The sequence below is a fragment of the Mycteria americana genome, assembly GCF_035582795.1.
Source record: "Mycteria americana isolate JAX WOST 10 ecotype Jacksonville Zoo and Gardens chromosome W unlocalized genomic scaffold, USCA_MyAme_1.0 Scaffold_32, whole genome shotgun sequence".
Lineage (NCBI taxonomy): Eukaryota > Metazoa > Chordata > Aves > Ciconiiformes > Ciconiidae > Mycteria > Mycteria americana.
In genome coordinates, this window is record NW_027445438.1 from 1 (window position 1) to 19,034 (window position 19,034).

The 19,034-nt window shown below is 47.9% G+C and overlaps 1 protein-coding gene across 1 annotated transcript in view; it reads left to right on the top strand.

Annotated features, from left to right (window-relative positions):
* The first annotated feature begins 4,526 nt into the window (after positions 1-4,526).
* Positions 4,527-19,034, top strand: part of LOC142403043 (E3 ubiquitin-protein ligase UHRF2-like) — a 112,270-nt gene continuing 97,762 nt past the window's right edge. The window contains exons 1-2 of the mRNA XM_075489154.1: positions 4,527-4,589; positions 5,054-5,296. Coding sequence (XP_075345269.1) covers positions 4,527-4,589; positions 5,054-5,296 — 306 coding nt within the window. The remainder of the gene's footprint in view (positions 4,590-5,053; positions 5,297-19,034) is intronic.

The window sequence follows — 19,034 nt, forward strand, 5'->3', positions numbered from 1 at the left end:
TTGCAGTGCTCCAGTCGTGTGATTCATTCCCACCAAGTTCAGCGATAGTGACAAGATCATAGGTTTCCAGCTGCACAGTGGCCTTCCAGCCCTCCTGTTTGTTACCCACGCTGCGTGCATTGGTATAGAGACACTTCAGTTGGACTGTCGACTGTCTCACCTTTTTGGCGGAACCTTTTTGGAGGGTTGGGGGACATTCCTCACTACTCGGTAGGTGCGCTCATCCACCCTGTTGCTTGTGAGTACACAAGTGTCACGGCTTTGAACCCCACCCCCCAAGTTCGTTGGTTTAAAGCGCGATTCACTAAGTCAGCCAATCTGCCAGCGAAAATTCTCCTTCCTCTTCTAGATAGGTGGATCCCATCTCTCCCCAATAGGCCGTATTCATCGAAGAACATCCCGTGATCATAGAAGCCAAAGCCCTGGTGACGACACCAGCCACCAAGCCAGGTGTTGATCTGCATGATGCGTCGACTTCTGCCCGCACCCCTATCCCTAGCTCGCAAGATAGAGGAGAAGATCACTTGGGCCCCTGTCCCCTTCACTTGTGCCCCCAGGGCTCTGAAGTCCTGCTTGATCTTGCCCAGGCTATGCTTTACTGTGTCACTGGTGCCCACCAATGGGGATAGCAGGGGAAGAAGAAGTAGGGGATAGCAGTCTGCACTTTTAACCAGTTGTGGCGGTCTCTCTGTGACATCCCGGATCTTGGCTCCTGGCAAGCAGCAAACTTCCCTTGACTGTATATCAGGCCGACTGTCGTGGTTTAACCCCAGCCAGCAACTAAGCACCACACAGCCGCTTGCTCACTCCCCCCTGGTGGGATGGGGGAGAGAATCGGAAGAGTAAAAATGAGAAAACTCGTGGGTTGAGATAAAGACAGTTTAATAGGTAAAGCAAAAGCCGCGCACGCAAGCAAAGCAAAACAAGGAACTCATTCACTACTTCCCATGGGCAGGCAGGTGTTCAGCCATCTCCAGGAAAGCAGGGCTCCATCATGCGTAACGGTGACTTGGGAAGACAAACGCCATCACTCCGAACGTCCCCCCCTTCCTCCTTCTTCCCCCAGCTTTTATTGCTGAGCGTGACATCATATGGTATGGAATATCCCTTTGGTTAGTTGGGGTCAGGTGTCCTGGCTGTGTCCCCTCCCAACTTCTTGTGTACCCCCAGCCTACTCGCTGGTAGGGTGGTGTGAGAAGCAGAAAAGGCCTTGACTCTGTGTAAGCACTGCTCAGCAGTAACTAAAACATCCCTGTGTTATCAACACTGTTTTCATCACAAATCCAAAACATAGCCCCATACAGGCTACTAAAAGAAAATTAACTCTACCCCAGCCAAAACCAGCACACCGACAGATGGGTGCCTTGGTGCCTCTCAGCAGAGAGTCGCCCACTACTAGCACTCGCCGCTTCCTTTTGCGGCTTTTAGTGTGTGCAACTGGTGCGGTTTCTCCCTGTGAGTCTTGCTCATTGGCTTCATCCGCTGCCAAGACTTTGTATCTGTTGCTGGTTGGTACATACGAGGAAATGGGGGGGAAGTGATATCCTGCTGCCACGAGTTACCAGAGACCATTGGTGAAACACTGGAACAGGTTGCCCAGAGAGGTGGTAGATGCCCCATCCCTGGAAACATTCAAGGTCAGGTTGGACGGGGCTTTGAGCAACCTGATCTAGGTGAAGATCACAGAATCACAGAATCATATAGGTTGGAAAGGACCTTTAAGATCATCGAGTCCAACCGTAAACGTAACACTACCAAGACCACCACTATACCATGTCCCTAAGATGTCCCTCCTCATTGCAGGGGGGTTGGACTAGATGACCTTTAAAGGTCCCTTCCAATCCAAACCATTCTATGATTCTATGGCACCTCCTTCTCCAAGGTGCTGTCTGTTTGCTGTTGACGCTCTTTGTCTGGTAGTCCTTGGAGGTCAGTGCCATGGAGCCCTAATATTTCTTCTTGCAACGCCTCAAATAGTACTCTGTTTCTTGTTCCCCCTCCCTAATACAGCATAACCTGCTGACTTCCTCCTGCAGCTCCTCCACCTGCTGCCTGAGTGACTCCACCAGAGCACACCTTGCACAGGTGGAGCTTGCACCCTCCTCCTCCCAGGAGTGTGGGGTACAGACTTTACAGCCCTCCACCTGGACAGCAGCTTCCCTGACAGCAAGCCCTGTCTGGGTGGCTGCCTCCACTCATCCCAGGCTAGCCTGGCTAGATAGATGGGCTCCCAGCTGCTGCAGAGCACAGCCCTCACCTAGTCTCTGCCACCGTGCTTCCGATGATCTCAAAGTACTGCCTAATAAGCCCTTCTAATTCCCTGGAGACCTCAAGCTGCTGGGTAGGCTTGCACAGCCAACAGCTAGCTGGGGTGACCATCGGGGCTGCAGCCTAAGCCTGCGGGTGAGCAGAGCAGGCAGCAGCCCGACAACTGGTAGAGTGCGCCGCCCTTCTCGCGCGAACTGCCGCGCCGCTCCCCTCAGGGGCCGCTCCCTGTTTGCACGCCCTGGTCGCTGGCGCTCCCTAGGGGCCAGTTATATGCGGCTTCCCGCGATTTGAACTGGCCGCGGGGACCGCCGGCACCGGCCAACTCTCTCCCGCCCCTCTCGCGAGACCTGTCGCCTGCCAGCCAGTCCCTCCACACACACAACCCAAGGGTGCTGGGGGCCCAGAAACCCCCTCAAACACCCCCCGGGGACCTCACAAGCCTCGCACTCTTCTCAGCACGCGGCAACAACTGCTGCTGCCACTGCTAGCATTGGCTTCCCGTGTTTTGAACTGGCCACGGGAACTGCCAGCATCCACATCTTTAACATCCATCAGTCTCTTTCTTACAAATATTAATTACAGCAAACGTTTAGCTTCCTGAGGTGAAACAAACTTGATCTTGCTGGATGAGAAATACTTCAGGTCGCTTGTCGTCAGTGTTTTTCACCATTTACATACAGAGACAAAGTCCTCAATGAAAGCAGAGCCCAAATACAAAGGGACTGACATTTTAAAACCATGCATTTATATTGCTTGGCACTAGAAACACTTCTAACAAAACTCTGTGCAAATTGAAGTCCTGCCATCAATTACATGTTCCCAAAGATTCAGGGTTAACTTTTTATTTCTTAAAAGCTTAGACTTCTTGGGTTGATGTTGAGAAGACTGGATAGATCAGGATGACGGGTCATTCCCTTATTTTAAGGGGGATAATTTTCTTTCTGTTGTGTCAGCAACTGGACCAAGTGGGGGTCTAAGTGCAACAGGAGTGAGGAACATGGGTCAGAGGGCCCGTGTGTCTTTTTACACTCCGGCTGATATAATTCTCATGGAGAGCAGGATCTGGCTTGTACCTTTCCAACTCTTGTCGTTACTCTTATCCTTTTTCTTAATTATCTGTAGTTTTAACATTTGGGATAATTATATTAGTTGGTAATGTTTTCTCTTTTTAGTGGACTAAATTCATAATAACAACTTCTTATATTTGTAATTGTACTGGTTTGGGCTGGGATAGAGTAAAATTTCTTCATAGTAGCCTGTATGGGGCTAATGTTTTGGATTTGTGGTGAAAACAGTGTTGATAACACAGGGATGTTTTAGTTACTGCTGAGCAGTGCTTACACAGCGTCAAGGTCTTTTCTGCCTCTCACACCGCCCTGCCAGCGAGTAGGCTGGGGGTGCGCCAGATGTTGGGAGGGGACACAGCTGGGACAGCTGACCTCAACTGGCCAAAGGGATATTCCATACCATATGACGTCACGCTCAGCAATAAAAGCTGGGGGAAGAAGAAGGAAGGGGGGGACGTTTGGAGTTATGGGGTTTGTCTTTCCAAGTCACCGTTACACGTGATGGAGCTCTGCTTTCTTGGAGAAGGCTAAACATCTGCCTGCCAATGGGAAGTAGTGAATGAGTTCCTTGCTTTGCTTTGCTTGCGTGCGCAGCTTTTGCTTTACTTATTAAGCTGTCTTTATCTCAACCCATGAGTTTTCTTATTTTTACCCTTCCAATTCTCTCCCCCATCCCACCGGGGGGGAGTCTGCAAGCGGCTGTGTGGTGCTTAGTTGCCGGCCGGGGTTAAACCACGACGGTAATGCTTAAGGATTCTTATTAGAATGTTGTGGGGGACCAAAGGCCTTACAGAAGCCCAGGTAGATGACATCCGTAGCTCTTCCCTTGTCCACCGAAGTAGTCACTCCATCGCAGAAGGCCACCAGATTAGTCTGGCACGTCTTCCAGGAGGATCTGTTTCATGATCTTACCGGGCACAGAGGTGCGGCTGACTGGTTGGTAGTTCCCAGGGTCCTCCTTTTTACCCTTTTTAAAAATGGGCGTGATGTTTCCCTTTTCTCCAGTCACTCGGGACTTCGCCTGACTGCCAGGACTTTTCAAATATGATGGGGAGTGGCTTGGCAATTACATCAGCCAATTCCCTTAGGACCCTGGGATGCATCTCGTCACGTCCCATGGACTTGTGTACGTTCAGGTTCCTCAGGTGGTCTCGAACCTGATCTTGATCACTATTTGCCCTCGGTGAAGCCATGTTGGCTGTCTCTAATCACCTCCCTCTCTTCCATATGTTTCAACATGTCAATACTAAGGAAGTAACAAACAGTTCTTTTTAGATAAGATCAGGAAAGAACAAGTTATGTAATTACTTAACTGTAATATATACAATACAGTCATTATTAAATATTTTTTTAAAATCATGTTTACCCATAGTTATTCTCATAATGGTATAAGAGGCAATGCAGTTTCTACATGTGATCTGAGTAGAAAATACCTGTGGTACTTTAAATTCCAGTCCTATGATTAAAACATCTTGAGTCTGTAAAGCTGCATGTATTTAAGAGATGTCATTGGGCAGAAATCATGAGTCCACTGTGCTTGATCAGTTGCTGTTGAGTTCACTCAAGATACATGATTTTACAGATTTACCTGAAATACGTATTGTGTCTCTTCAACTTTGAAGCAAATATCAGGTTTTTTAAATTATCCTCTCTAAGAGGAGGGCTACATACTAATATCAAGGTGGAACTTTACCAATATACTGTTTTTTCCTCCACAGCTGGAAGATGGACACACTTTATTTGACTACGATGTTGGACTAAATGACATAGTTCAGCTTTTGATACGCTCTGAATCTGAAGCTCCTACCACTTCTGTGACAAATCAGGGTGGAGAGGTCAATCCCTGTGCTGTTTCCAACTGTAAAAACAAAGTCAAAAGAGCAGCAAGTAGCAGATCACCGAATCAGCCATCTACATCAGCTCACTTGTTTCTTATAGATCCTGGCATTGGATTGTACAAGGTATGTGCAAGTTTTGAAAGCAGGAGCCTTATCTTGCATCTATCACTTTAATTTTATTGCTTATGCAGGCCTGTATCTTCAAACAGTTTTCTTTCATGACTAGCTTTATGTCAGTGGGACCGAGAGTTGAGATTAGTTTGCACCGTGCAGATTAAAATAAATCTTAAACTGGTTAACAAATCATTTAGATAGAAACTAAAACTGGTTGAACACTGGAAAAGGTTGCCCAGAGAGGTGGTGGAGTCTCCATCCTTGGAGATATTAAAAACCTGACTGGACACAGTCCTGGGAAACCCATTCTAGCTGACCCTTCTTGAGCAGGGAGGTTGGACTAGGTGATATCAAGAAGTCCTTCCAACCTAAATGATTCTGTGATTCTGTGAACAGATGCGATTGGAATATATTATTAGCTAAGGCATTCTGCTTTCCAAACCTAGTATACAGGTGGAACATATTCAGAGACCCTAAGGACCTAAGGAGGTAATTTGTTTAAAATTATTGCAAGGTAACTTAAACAGTGATTATTTCATCACTGATCTATAATTTCCAACATCATCTCTACCACTTCATTAAAATAGATTCAAAATTGGCTACCCTTTTATAGACAGCTTGCATTAAGGAGAGGAACACTACCATCAGCAAGTTGATATATATGTGTGTCTATGTGTATACATAATTATTTATATAGTTGAAGCTTGAGTAAAAAGTAGCAAGTATTGGGGGCCCTGGTGGAATTCATGGTCTTGAGGGATGTGGGCTGGATGAAGAGTGAAGTCAAGACACTGAATTTTAGGAGAGCAAACTTTCAGTTGTTTAAGGAATTAGTGGATGGGACCCCTTGGGAAACTGCCCCCAGGGATAAAGGAGCTGAACAGAGCTGGCAGCTCTTCAAGGACATTATTCTTAGAACGCAAGAGCTTTCGATTCCCACATGTAAGAAATCAGGCAAGGAAGGCAGGAGACCAGCATGGCTGAGTAAGGACATCCTGGTCAAACTGAAACACAAGAGGGAAATGCATAGGCAGCGGAAGCAGGGGCACGCATCTTGGGAAGAATATAGGGACGCTCCCCGGATGCGTAGGGATGGGATCAGGAAAGCTATGGCACAGCTGGAGCTGAATTTGGCAAGGGATGTGAAGAATAACAAGAACGGATTCTACAGGTACGTTGGCCAGAAAAGGAAGACAAAAGAAATTGTACCCCCCTGATAAACAGGACACAGGATCTGGTGACAGCTGACATGGAGAAGGCAGAGGTACTCAACAATATTTTCCCCTCAGTTTTCAATGGTAATCTCTCTTCCCACATCTCTCGAGTCCCTGAATCTCAGGGCAGGCACTGGGGGAATGAAGTCCCACCCATCGTAGGAGAAGATCAGGTTCGAGACCACCTGAGGAACCTGAACGTACACAAGTCCATGGGACGTGACGAGATGCATCCCAGGGTCCTAAGGGAATTGGCTGATGTAATTGCCAAGCCACTCCCCATCATATTTGAAAAGTCCTGGCAGTCAGGCGAAGTCCCGAGTGACTGGAGAAAAGGGAAACATCACGCCCATTTTTAAAAAGGGTAAAAAGGAGGACCCTGGGAACTACCAACCAGTCAGCCGCACCTCTGTGCCCGGTAAGATCATGAAACAGATCCTCCTGGAAGACGTGCCAGACTAATCTGGTGGCCTTCTGCGATGGAGTGACTACTTCGGTGGACAAGGGAAGAGCTACGGATGTCATCTACCTGGGCTTCTGTAAGGCCTTTGGTCCCCCACAACATTCTAATAAGAATCCTTAAGCATTACCGTCGTGGTTTAACCCCGGCCGGCAACTAAGCACCACACAGCCGCTTGCAGACTCCCCCCCAGTGGGATGGGGGAGAGAATTGGAAGGGTAAAAATAAGAAAACTCATGGGTTGAGATAAAGACAGCTTAATAAGTAAAGCAAAAGCTGCGCACGCAAGCAAAGCAAAGCAAGGAACTCATTCACTACTTCCCATTGGCAGGCAGATGTTTAGCCTTCTCCAAGAAAGCAGAGCTCCATCACGTGTAACGGTGACTTGGAAAGACAAACCCCATAACTCCAAACGTCCCCCCCTTCCTTCTTCTTCCCCCAGCTTTTATTGCTGAGCGTGACGTCATATGGTATGGAATATCCCTTTGGCCAGTTGAGGTCAGCTGTCCCAGCTGTGTCCCCTCCCAACATCTGGCGCACCCCCAGCCTACTCGCTGGCAGGGCGGTGTGAGAGGCAGAAAAGACCTTGACGCTGTGTAAGCACTGCTCAGCAGTAACTAAAACATCCCTGTGTTATCAACACTGTTTTCACCACAAATCCAAAACATTAGCCCCATACAGGCTACTATGAAGAAATTTTACTCTATCCCAGCCCAAACCAGTACAATTACAAATATAAGAAGTTGTTATTATGAATTTAGTCCACTAAAAAGAGAAAACATTACCAACTAATATAATTATCCCAAATGTTAAAACTACAGATAATTAAGAAAAAGGATAAGAGTAACGACAAGAGTTGGAAAGGTACAAGCCAGATCCTGCTCTCCATGAGAATTATATCAGCCGGAGTGTAAAAAGACACACGGGCCCTCTGACCCATGTTCCTCACTCCTGTTGCACTTAGACCCCCACTTGGTCCAGTTGCTGACACAACAGAAAGAAAATTATCCCCCTTAAAATAAGGGAATGACCCGTCATCCTGATCTATCCAGTCTTCTCAACATCAACCCAAGAAGTCTAAGCTTTTAAGAAATAAAAAGTTAACCCTGAATCTTTGGGAACATGTAATTGATGGCAGGACTTCAATTTGCACAGAGTTTTGTTAGAAGTGTTTCTAGTGCCAAGCAATATAAATGCATGGTTTTAAAATGTCAGTCCCTTTGTATTTGGGCTCTGCTTTCATTGAGGACTTTGTCTCTGTATGTAAATGGTGAAAAACACTGACGACAAGCGACCTGAAGTATTTCTCATCCAGCAAGATCAAGTTTGTTTCACCTCAGGAAGCTAAACGTTTGCTGTAATTAATATTTGTAAGAAAGAGACTGATGGATGTTAAAGATGTGGATGCTGGCAGTTCCCGTGGCCAGTTCAAAACACGGGAAGCCAATGCTAGCAGTGGCAGCAGCAGTTGTTGCCGCGTGCTGAGAAGAGTGCGAGGCTTGTGAGGTCCCCGGGGGGTGTTTGAGGGGGTTTCTGGGCCCCCAGCACCCTTGGGTTGTGTGTGTGGAGGGACTGGCTGGCAGGCGACAGGTCTCGCGAGAGGGGCGGGAGAGAGTTGGCCGGTGCCGGCGGTCCCCGCGGCCAGTTCAAATCGCGGGAAGCCGCATATAACTGGCCCCTAGGGAGCGCCAGCGACCAGGGCGTGCAAACAGGGAGCGGCCCCTGAGGGGAGCGGCGCGGCAGTTCGCGCGAGAAGGGCGGCGCACTCTACCAGTTGTCGGGCTGCTGCCTGCTCTGCTCACCCGCAGGCTTAGGCTGCAGCCCCGATGGTCACCCCAGCTAGCTGTTGGCTGTGCAAGCCTACCCAGCAGCTTGAGGTCTCCAGGGAATTAGAAGGGCTTATTAGGCAGTACTTTGAGATCATCGGAAGCACGGTGGCAGAGACTAGGTGAGGGCTGTGCTCTGCAGCAGCTGGGAGCCCATCTATCTAGCCAGGCTAGCCTGGGATGAGTGGAGGCAGCCACCCAGACAGGGCTTGCTGTCAGGGAAGCTGCTGTCCAGGTGGAGGGCTGTAAAGTCTGTACCCCACACTCCTGGGAGGAGGAGGGTGCAAGCTCCACCTGTGCAAGGTGTGCTCTGGTGGAGTCACTCAGGCAGCAGGTGGAGGAGCTGCAGGAGGAAGTCAGCAGGTTATGCTGTATTAGGGAGGGGGAACAAGAAACAGAGTACTATTTGAGGCGTTGCAAGAAGAAATATTAGGGCTCCATGGCACTGACCTCCAAGGACTACCAGACAAAGAGCGTCAACAGCAAACAGACAGCACCTTGGAGAAGGAGGTGCCATAGAATCATAGAATGGTTTGGATTGGAAGGGACCTTTAAAGGTCATCTAGTCCAACCCCCCTGCAATGAGGAGGGACATCTTAGGGACATGGTATAGTGGTGGTCTTGGTAGTGTTACGTTTACGGTTGGACTCGATGATCTTAAAGGTCCTTTCCAACCTATATGATTCTGTGATTCTGTGATCTTCACCTAGATCAGGTTGCTCAAAGCCCCGTCCAACCTGACCTTGAATGTTTCCAGGGATGGGGCATCTACCACCTCTCTGGGCAACCTGTTCCAGTGTTTCACCAATGGTCTCTGGTAACTCGTGGCAGCAGGATATCACTTCCCCCCCATTTCCTCGTATGTACCAACCAGCAACAGATACAAAGTCTTGGCAGCGGATGAAGCCAATGAGCAAGACTCACAGGGAGAAACCGCACCAGTTGCACACACTAAAAGCCGCAAAAGGAAGCGGCGAGTGCTAGTAGTGGGCGACTCTCTGCTGAGAGGCACCAAGGCACCCATCTGTCGGTGTGCTGGTTTTGGCTGGGGTAGAGTTAATTTTCTTTTAGTAGCCTGTATGGGGCTATGTTTTGGATTTGTGATGAAAACAGTGTTGATAACACAGGGATGTTTTAGTTACTGCTGAGCAGTGCTTACACAGAGTCAAGGCCTTTTCTGCTTCTCACACCACCCTACCAGCGAGTAGGCTGGGGGTACACAAGAAGTTGGGAGGGGACACAGCCAGGACACCTGACCCCAACTAACCAAAGGGATATTCCATACCATATGATGTCACGCTCAGCAATAAAAGCTGGGGGAAGAAGGAGGAAGGGGGGGACGTTCGGAGTGATGGCGTTTGTCTTCCCAAGTCACCGTTACGCATGATGGAGCCCTGCTTTCCTGGAGATGGCTGAACACCTGCCTGCCCATGGGAAGTAGTGAATGAGTTCCTTGTTTTGCTTTGCTTGCGTGCGCGGCTTTTGCTTTACCTATTAAACTGTCTTTATCTCAACCCACGAGTTTTCTCATTTTTACTCTTCCGATTCTCTCCCCCATCCCACCAGGGGGGAGTGAGCAAGCGGCTGTGTGGTGCTTAGTTGCTGGCTGGGGTTAAACCACGACAGTCGGCCTGATATACAGTCAAGGGAAGTTTGCTGCTTGCCAGGAGCCAAGATCCGGGATGTCACAGAGAGACCGCCACAACTGGTTAAAAGTGCAGACTGCTATCCCCTACTTCTTCTTCCCCTGCTATCCCCATTGGTGGGCACCAGTGACACAGTAAAGCATAGCCTGGGCAAGATCAAGCAGGACTTCAGAGCCCTGGGGGCACAAGTGAAGGGGACAGGGGCCCAAGTGATCTTCTCCTCTATCTTGCGAGCTAGGGATAGGGGTGCGGGCAGAAGTCGACGCATCATGCAGATCAACACCTGGCTTGGTGGCTGGTGTCGTCACCAGGGCTTTGGCTTCTATGATCACGGGATGTTCTTCGATGAATACGGCCTATTGGGGAGAGATGGGATCCACCTATCTAGAAGAGGAAGGAGAATTTTCGCTGGCAGATTGGCTGACTTAGTGAATCGCGCTTTAAACCAACGAACTTGGGGGGTGGGGTTCAAAGCCGTGACACTTGTGTACTCACAAGCAACAGGGTGGATGAGCGCACCTACCGGAGTAGTGAGGAATGTCCCCCAACCCTCCAAAAAGGTTCCGCCAAAAAGGTGAGACAGTCGACAGTCCAACTGAAGTGTCTCTATACCAATGCACGCAGCGTGGGTAACAAACAGGAGGGGCTGGAAGCCACTGTGCAGCTGGAAACCTATGATCTTGTCACTATCGCTGAAACTTGGTGGGAATGAATCACACGACTGGAGCACTGCAATCGATGGCTATAAACTGTTGAGGAGGGACAGGCAAGGAAGGAAAGGGGGGGGGGGGGGTTGCCCTCTATGAAAAAAAATGGATTGATTGCACAGAGCTGTCTTTGAAAAACAGCAGTACACAGGTTGAGAGCTTCATGGCTTCACCAAGGGCAAATCATGCCAGACTAATCTGGTGGCCTTCTACGATGGAGCGACTGCATCGGTGGGCAAGGGAAGAGCTATGGATGTCATCTACCTGGACTTCTGTAAGGCCTTTGACACGGTCCCCCACAACATCCTTGTCGCTAAATTGGAGAGATATGGGTTTGATGGATGGACTGTTAGACGGATAAGGAACTGGCTGGATGGTCGCATCCAGAGAGTTACAGTCAATAGCTCAATGTCCAAATGGAAACCGGTAACAAGTGGTGTTCCTCAGGGGTCCGTATACTGTTGAATATTCAACCAATACTGTTGAATATCTTCATCAACGACATAGACAGTGGGATTGCGTGCACCCTCAGCAAGTTTGCAGATGACACCAAGCTGAGTGGTGCTCGAGGGAAGGGATGCTATCCAGAGGGACCTTGACAGGCTTGAAGGAGTGGGCCCATGGGAACCTCATGAAGTTCAACAAGGCCAAGTGCAAGGTCCTGCACCTGGGTCGGGGCAATCCCCAATATCAATACAGTCTGGGGGATGAATGGATTGAGAGCAGCCCTGCGGAGAAGGACTTGGGGATACCGGTGGATGAAAAATTGGACATGAGCCGGCAATGTGCGCTTGCAGCCCAGAAAGCCAATGGTATCCTGGGCCACATCAGAAGAAGCGTGGCCAGTAGGTCGAGGGAGGTGATTCTGCCCCTCTACTCCGCTCTCGTGAGACCCCACCTGGAGTACTGCATCCAGCTCTGGGGTCCCCAGCGCAAGAAAGACATGGACCTGTTAGAGCGGGTCCAGAGGAGGGCCACAAAAATGATCAGAGGGCTGGAACACCTCTCCTATGAGGAAAGGCTGAGAGAGTTGGGGTTGTTCAGCCTGGAGAAGAGAAGGCTCCGGGGAGACCTTATTGCGGCCTTTCAATATATAAAGGGGGCTTCTAAGAAAGATGAAGAGAGACTTTTCACCAGGGCCTATAGTGACAGGACAAGGGGCGGCGGTTTTAAACTGAAGGCGGGTAGATTTGGATTGGACATAAGGAAGAAATTCTTTACGATGAGGGTGGTGAGACACTGGAAAACAGGTTGCCCAGAGAAGTTGTGGATGCTCCATCATTGGAAGTGTTCAAGGTCAGGTTGGACGGGGCTTTGAGCAACCTGATCTAGTGAAAGATGTCCCTGCCCACGGCAGTGGGGTTGGACTAGATGATCTTTAAAGGTCCCTTCCAACCCAAACCATTCTAAGATTCTCTGTTATTATTAGAATCTGGTTTTTGCAAGAAATCCCAGCAGCAAGGAGAACGGGAGAACTAGGGGGAATCAGTCATGAATGCCAAATAGAAAACAATAGGACAAGAATCTATTTTTGACTGCGCAATGGATCTAGAGATAAATGCTTTTTGATAGAGCAGCCTATATGTGAGTTGGAACATCTGTCATAAGTAGCGCTGCTTGCGGATATAGTGGGTCTTCTGGAACTGTGAACACATTAAGAGAGCACGTCTTAGCCACTACAATTCATGTAAAGACGATAATTTCCCTCGTATAGTCAGCCCCTGAATTCCCTTTTATTTAATTTTCAGTTTGGTGGGAGTTGAGAGAACTGTACTTCAGGAAATGGATCTGGTACAAATGTGTTTTAAAGCTTAACATTGCATATAGTGCTCCAGATATGGTTCATATTTATGTTTAAAGCTCCTAGAATCCTAAAATGTTCCCTTCAGCTACTGTATCCCAAGCCTTGATTCATCCAGCTTTGCCTTAGAATCATAGAATCATTTAGGTTGGAAAGGACCATTAAGATCATTGAGTCCAACTATAAACCTAATACTACCAAATCCACCACTAAACCATGTCCCTAAGCGCCATGACTACATGTCTTTTAAATACCTCCAGGGATGGTGACTCAACCACTTCCCTGGGCAGCCTGTTCCAATGCTTGACAACCCTTTCGGTGAAGACATTTCTCCTAATATCCAGTCTAAACCTCCCCTGGCGCAACTTGAGGCTGTTTCCTCTCGTTACTTGTGAAAAGAGACCGACACCCACCTCGCTACAACCTCCTTTCAGGTAGTTGTAGAGAGCGATAAGGTCTCCCCTCAGCCTCCTTTTCTCCAGGCTAAACAACCCCAGTTCCCTCAGCTGCTCCTCATAAGACTTCTGCTCTAGACCCTTCACCAGCTTCGTTGCTCTTCTTTGGACGCACTCCAGCACCTCAATGTCTCTCTTGTAGTGAGGGGCCCAAAACTGAACACAGTATTCGAGGTGTGGCCTCACCAGTGCCGAATACAAAGGGACGATCACTTCCCTAGTCCTGCTGGCCACGCTATTTCTGATACAAGCCAGGATGCTATTGGCCTTCTTGGCCGCCTGGGCACACTGCTGGTTCATATTCAGCCGGCTGTCGACCAACAACCCCAGGCCCAGGTCCCTTTCCGCTGAGCAGCTTTCCAGCCACTCCTCCCCAAGCCTGTAGCGTTGCATGGGGTTGTTATGACCCAAGTGCAGGACCCGGCACGTAGCCTTGTTGAACCTCATACAATTGGCCTCAGCCCATCGATTCAGCCTGTCCAGGTCCCTCTGTAGAGCCTTCCTACCCTCAAGCAGATCAACACTCCCGCACAACTTGGTGTCGTCTGCAAACTTACTGAGGGTGCACTCCATCCCCTTGGCCAGATCATTGATAAAGATATTAAACAGAACTGGCCCCAATACTGAGCCCTGGGGAACACCACTTGTGACCAGCCACCAAGTGGATTTAACTCCATTCACCACAACGCTTTGGGCCCAGCCATCCAGCCAGTTTTTTACCCAGCGAAGAGTACGCCCGTCCAAGCCATGAGCAGCCAGTTTCTCCAGGAGAATGCTGCGGGAAACGGTGTCAAAGGCTTTACTAAAGTCCAGGAAAACACAGCCTTTCCCTCATCCACTAAGCGGGTCACCTTGTCATAGAAGGAGATCAGGTTAGTCAAGCAGGACCTGCCTTTCGTAAACCCATGCCGACTGGGCCTGATCACCTGGTTGTCCTGTACATGCCGTGTGATGGCACGCAAGATGATCTGCTCCATAACCTTCCCCGGCACCGAGGTCAGGTGCCCTTCAGTGTTGAAAGCATAAGCAAAAACTTTTCAGCCATTTAGCTTGTGGATACTTGTCATGGGCCAATATAGTCTACCTAAAGGCTTTTGACATTTCCTAAACCTGTGTGTGTTAGGGGTTGCTGAATCTGGTAGTCTGATGGAGGCGAGGCTGCCACAGCTCCATACCCCCAGGTCCAACCAGTAGCGAGACTGAGCCTGTATTCCCAGTAGGCCTCACACATATACAACATGCATACATGTACACACGGCTGGTCACACAGATCAACACAGGCAGAAACACTCAGCATTCTCACAAACCCAACCAACACCAACGGCCTCGTCCTGTTCCCCTCTCTGACTGATCAGCATGAAGGTCTGTTAGTAGGAAATATATACATATATGCCATGTGGATCCCTCCAGTAGCTGGGCTTAGACACTCAGCCTATGCAGTAGCTGGCCCCTGGATCCCTGGTCTCCCCAGTTGCTGGTACTTGGACATATGAGCCCCCGAGGCCTGTAGCCCTACTCCAGCTGCTGGTACAGACCTCCCTTAACACACCCCAACACAGATACATGTGCTGTGGATCCCTCCAATAACTGGACATAGACACTCAGTCCATCCAGTGGCTGCATCCTCGCTCTCCCCAGTTGTCTCACGCACAGACACGTGTATAAAGGGGTCTCTTAGTCAACCCCCAGACCCTATGGTCTCTCCAGCAGTTGGCCTGAACACCCTGGTCCCTCCAGTAGCCAACTCCTCTGGTTGTCTCATCCCCAGGGGCACACATGCATACCTGGCTCCCAAGCTACTTAACCCACTTGCCGGCTAGTTAGGTGGTCACGCACCAACATGCGTGCCCTCACTCGCTCCAGTTGCTGGCACCCCAGACACATGGGCCCTATGACCCATGGTCTGACCCTAGTTGCTAGCATTTAGGCCTCCATGCACACATGTACACACAGAATAGAGAGTTCCCTCATCCAGGAAAAGAGTTAAAATGGATTTTAATGAGAAGACAGGCAGACTGTGCTGATCAGGTGCAGGGTATGGCCAGACAAGCATACTGACCGACCATCTGTTTACCTGTGACCAGCCCCTCTGTTTTCCCATGCTTGTTTTTCCCCAAACCACCTAGATCCCTCCCTTCCCCTGCCTTTGCTTCCTCCCCTAAGCATCCCATAATAAGTCTTGTGTGATCCCAAAATGCTTTTCCCCTGCATCCCATAATGTGTCCCATATTCCCTAGGCAGTACCCCCCCACCCCCCCCCGGTCTGTGAGGTGATCCAGAGAGCCTCTCCCATTGACTCATCTTAGAATCATAGAATCATTTAGGATGGAAAAGACCCTTAAGATCATCGAGTCCAACCGTCACCATCTTGACACCGTTTTGATGGGTGTCACCCCTGGACAATGACAGTGGGGCTGAGGCTCTCCTGGGACAGCCCTGGGAGGAGCCGGGGCAGGGCGTCCCTTACTCTGACTGTGTTGGGGTTCCCCTGCCTGCCATTGTGCCTCTGTGCTCCCTCCTGTGTGTGTGGAGATGAGCCTTTGATGGGCTGATGGCTCTCCTGCGATAGGCCTGGGCAGATTATTCTTCAGGTTCCCCCACCTGCCATTGTGCCTCTGTGCTCCCTCCTGTGTGTGTGGAGATGAGCCTTTGATGGGCTGATGGCTCTCCTGCGATAGGCCTGGGCAGATTATTCTTCAGGTTCCCCCACCTGCCATTGTTCCTCTGGAGACGAGCTTTTTTTAATCACATAACCTAACAGGGTGCTCTTTTCTTCCAAGAATGACTGTTACATTCATAAAAGCTGGTTTAAAATTTTCACTTAACTTTCTGAGTTGTAAAAGCTGTTTGCAGGTATGTCCAAATACATAGCCTAGGTGACTAGACCTGTGGTGTTCAAATTGATGTTGGGATCATGCTCTGTTCATATACTATAGGTGGATACCGACAACTTTTTGATTTGGTTTTCTGGTGATATTCTTTATTGCAGCTCTGTTACTCTAGGACTCCTCTGAAGCACCCTTGAAAGGAACAGAAATATAGCTCTTGGCCAGGTAAATGCATTGGCCAAGTGCTATACTTCTGTACAAGACAGTTACTTGATGCAACTTTTGACCAGAGGAAAGCCTTCATTGAGCATGTTCAACAGGGAACTCTCCTGCTGTGTGCTCAAGGAATCAAAAATCCTGAACTCCTTAACTTCTGGAAAAGGTTAGATGGAAGTGACAATCCCAGCAACGTTCTTGCATGGCAGGAAGAGCAAGTTCTGTACATAAATCATGAGACTGAGTATAGTAGAAATTCTAAAAGCTCCACTGAACTTCGCTTATGTGGGCACCCAATGGGGAGTTCTAGGTTCCTTTAATTTATTCAAAATAACGTTCTTTATGATGGGTTTAGTGTGGATAACTTCTATAAAGGACCCTTAACCAAAGTTTTCTTATTCAACTTGAAGCTATCTATCCTTATGTCTTCTCTGTTCAAGAACTCTGTTTTAGGGAGCATGTAAGGCCTGGGCAGATTAAGATTTGCCATCACCTATTCTTCTCAAGTTTAAAAACAAACAAAACCCCCTCTACTACACTCTCTATGTAGTTTCATCTTAATTGTTAGTTGCAGGTATTATAGGGGAGAGAGAGAGAGAGAGAGAGAGTGTGGCGGTGGGGTTCAGAAGAAGATCAAAGGAGCTTCTCTGGGCTCCTGTTCCAGTATTTGAACACCCTCATGGTTAAAACAAACAAACAAACAAACAAACAAACTCCTAATATCTAATCAGAATTTCCCATGTTCCAACATGTGTCCGTTGCCTCCCATCCTATCACTGTGCACCTCCGAGAAGAGTCTGGCTCCGTTTTCTCTGTATCCTCTGGTCAGGTAGTTGCAGACAGAAATAACGTCTCCTGGCACCTTCTCTTCTGAAGGCTGAACAAACCCAGCTCTCAGCCTCTCGTTGGCATGTCATGTGCTCCAGCCCCCTGACCATCTTGGTGGCCCTCTGCTGGGCTTGCCCTTGATAATTTGAAACATTATGAGCTATTTTACTGTCACATTACCTCTGCTTTCCTTTGAAACGTTTGGAGGAGCTATACCCTTATTTTCACTGCAACAGAAGCTTATTATCAGTCTTCATAAGAAACAAGCCATTAACAATACCTAAACTCAAAGCTGTAGCAGTATGCAGTTCAGGATAATATTCAGTTACCATGGAAGTTTGCTTAAGTGAGTCATGCAAAAATGCTCCAAGATTTCAGCCCAAACCACTACTGCAAACTCATTGGTAAGAATACAGAACAAATTATCACCAAATAAATTAAACAGCATACATTCAGAAGCAAAAGAAAAATATTATGTGCAAGTATACAGCATAGATATTTACAGGAAAGAGACCAATAGACTCCATCTTATTTCTTAGGAAAGAGAACCTTGAAATGAGAAGGGCCTGAGGGGCAAGAGGAAAGACAATAAATACTTAAGTAGCTCATATATCTAACATGCAAAGAGCCATACAATAAAGAAATTAAAGAAACATCAGTAAACTCTAAAAGATGTCAGAACAGAAAACAAAACTAAGAAAGGCAAGCAACATATAAGGTCATATGTTGTAAAGATGATGCCAGACTGCCATCTAATCTGAGGAAGGCCTTCCTTGCACAAAATAAAAGAATAAGGTGCAAGCAAGAATAAAAAAAAAATATAGCCCATCTCCACCACACAACGGAGTACAGTACAGACACTCCAAGTTAGTGCTGGAAATAGAACAATATAGTTGTATTAGTGCAATGTAGTTTCCAGTAGAGTTAAGTAGCTCTGGCAGCGATGCTAATTAGCCAATGAACAACGCTACTGTAGTCCAGCTATACTTCTCCCAGAACTGTGGCTAATTCCTGATACCATGTCATTATAATTATTCTTTGGCGCCCATATATATGAGCGGGAACTAGTCCATTTGGAAAGTGCTACAGAGCAAAATACTTTGGAAGACTACTAAATATAGATATCAGTCTCAAACTTCAGCTAACATTTTTTTATTTCTTCTTTTTAGAAATACTTCGAAGTACTTATTCTCTTCCCAAGTTGCTTGATTACTACTGTCTGGGCTGGACAGGAATGAAAATATTCAAATCATGCAAGAAAAGCCAAATATTTTAACGTCCTTAGTTTTTGCTAAGGAAAAAATAGTTGATAAAAATATTTGCGCTAATATGCCTTAATTCACAGGCACAGCAAGTGACAAGCAAAATTTCAAAGCACCTAAGAGCTTAATCCTCGATTGTCTAGACTAGGAGTCCAATGTATGCAGTATTTTCTATGCAAGTTATTGGACTGATGTATAACCACCTAATGGAGATACAGAAGGTACCGCCATTTCATTCGGCAGTCATGATGATACGTATACCATCACGACTATCAGAAAAATTTCTTCATTGCCATACTACATATGTCAAAGCTGCTGATATTGTGTATTTTGTCAAGCAGTAAACTTGCTGTCAAAGCACACCTCGAAGTGTATCCCTGGAGGACCAATTCAGTAACAAAGACCAAAAGAGCCAGATAACTAGCTCCCTAATAGATAGACTAAAACAACAGCAAAACTGGTCAGACTAAACTTATCTGCTACAGGGGAGCACCTATTTAACCA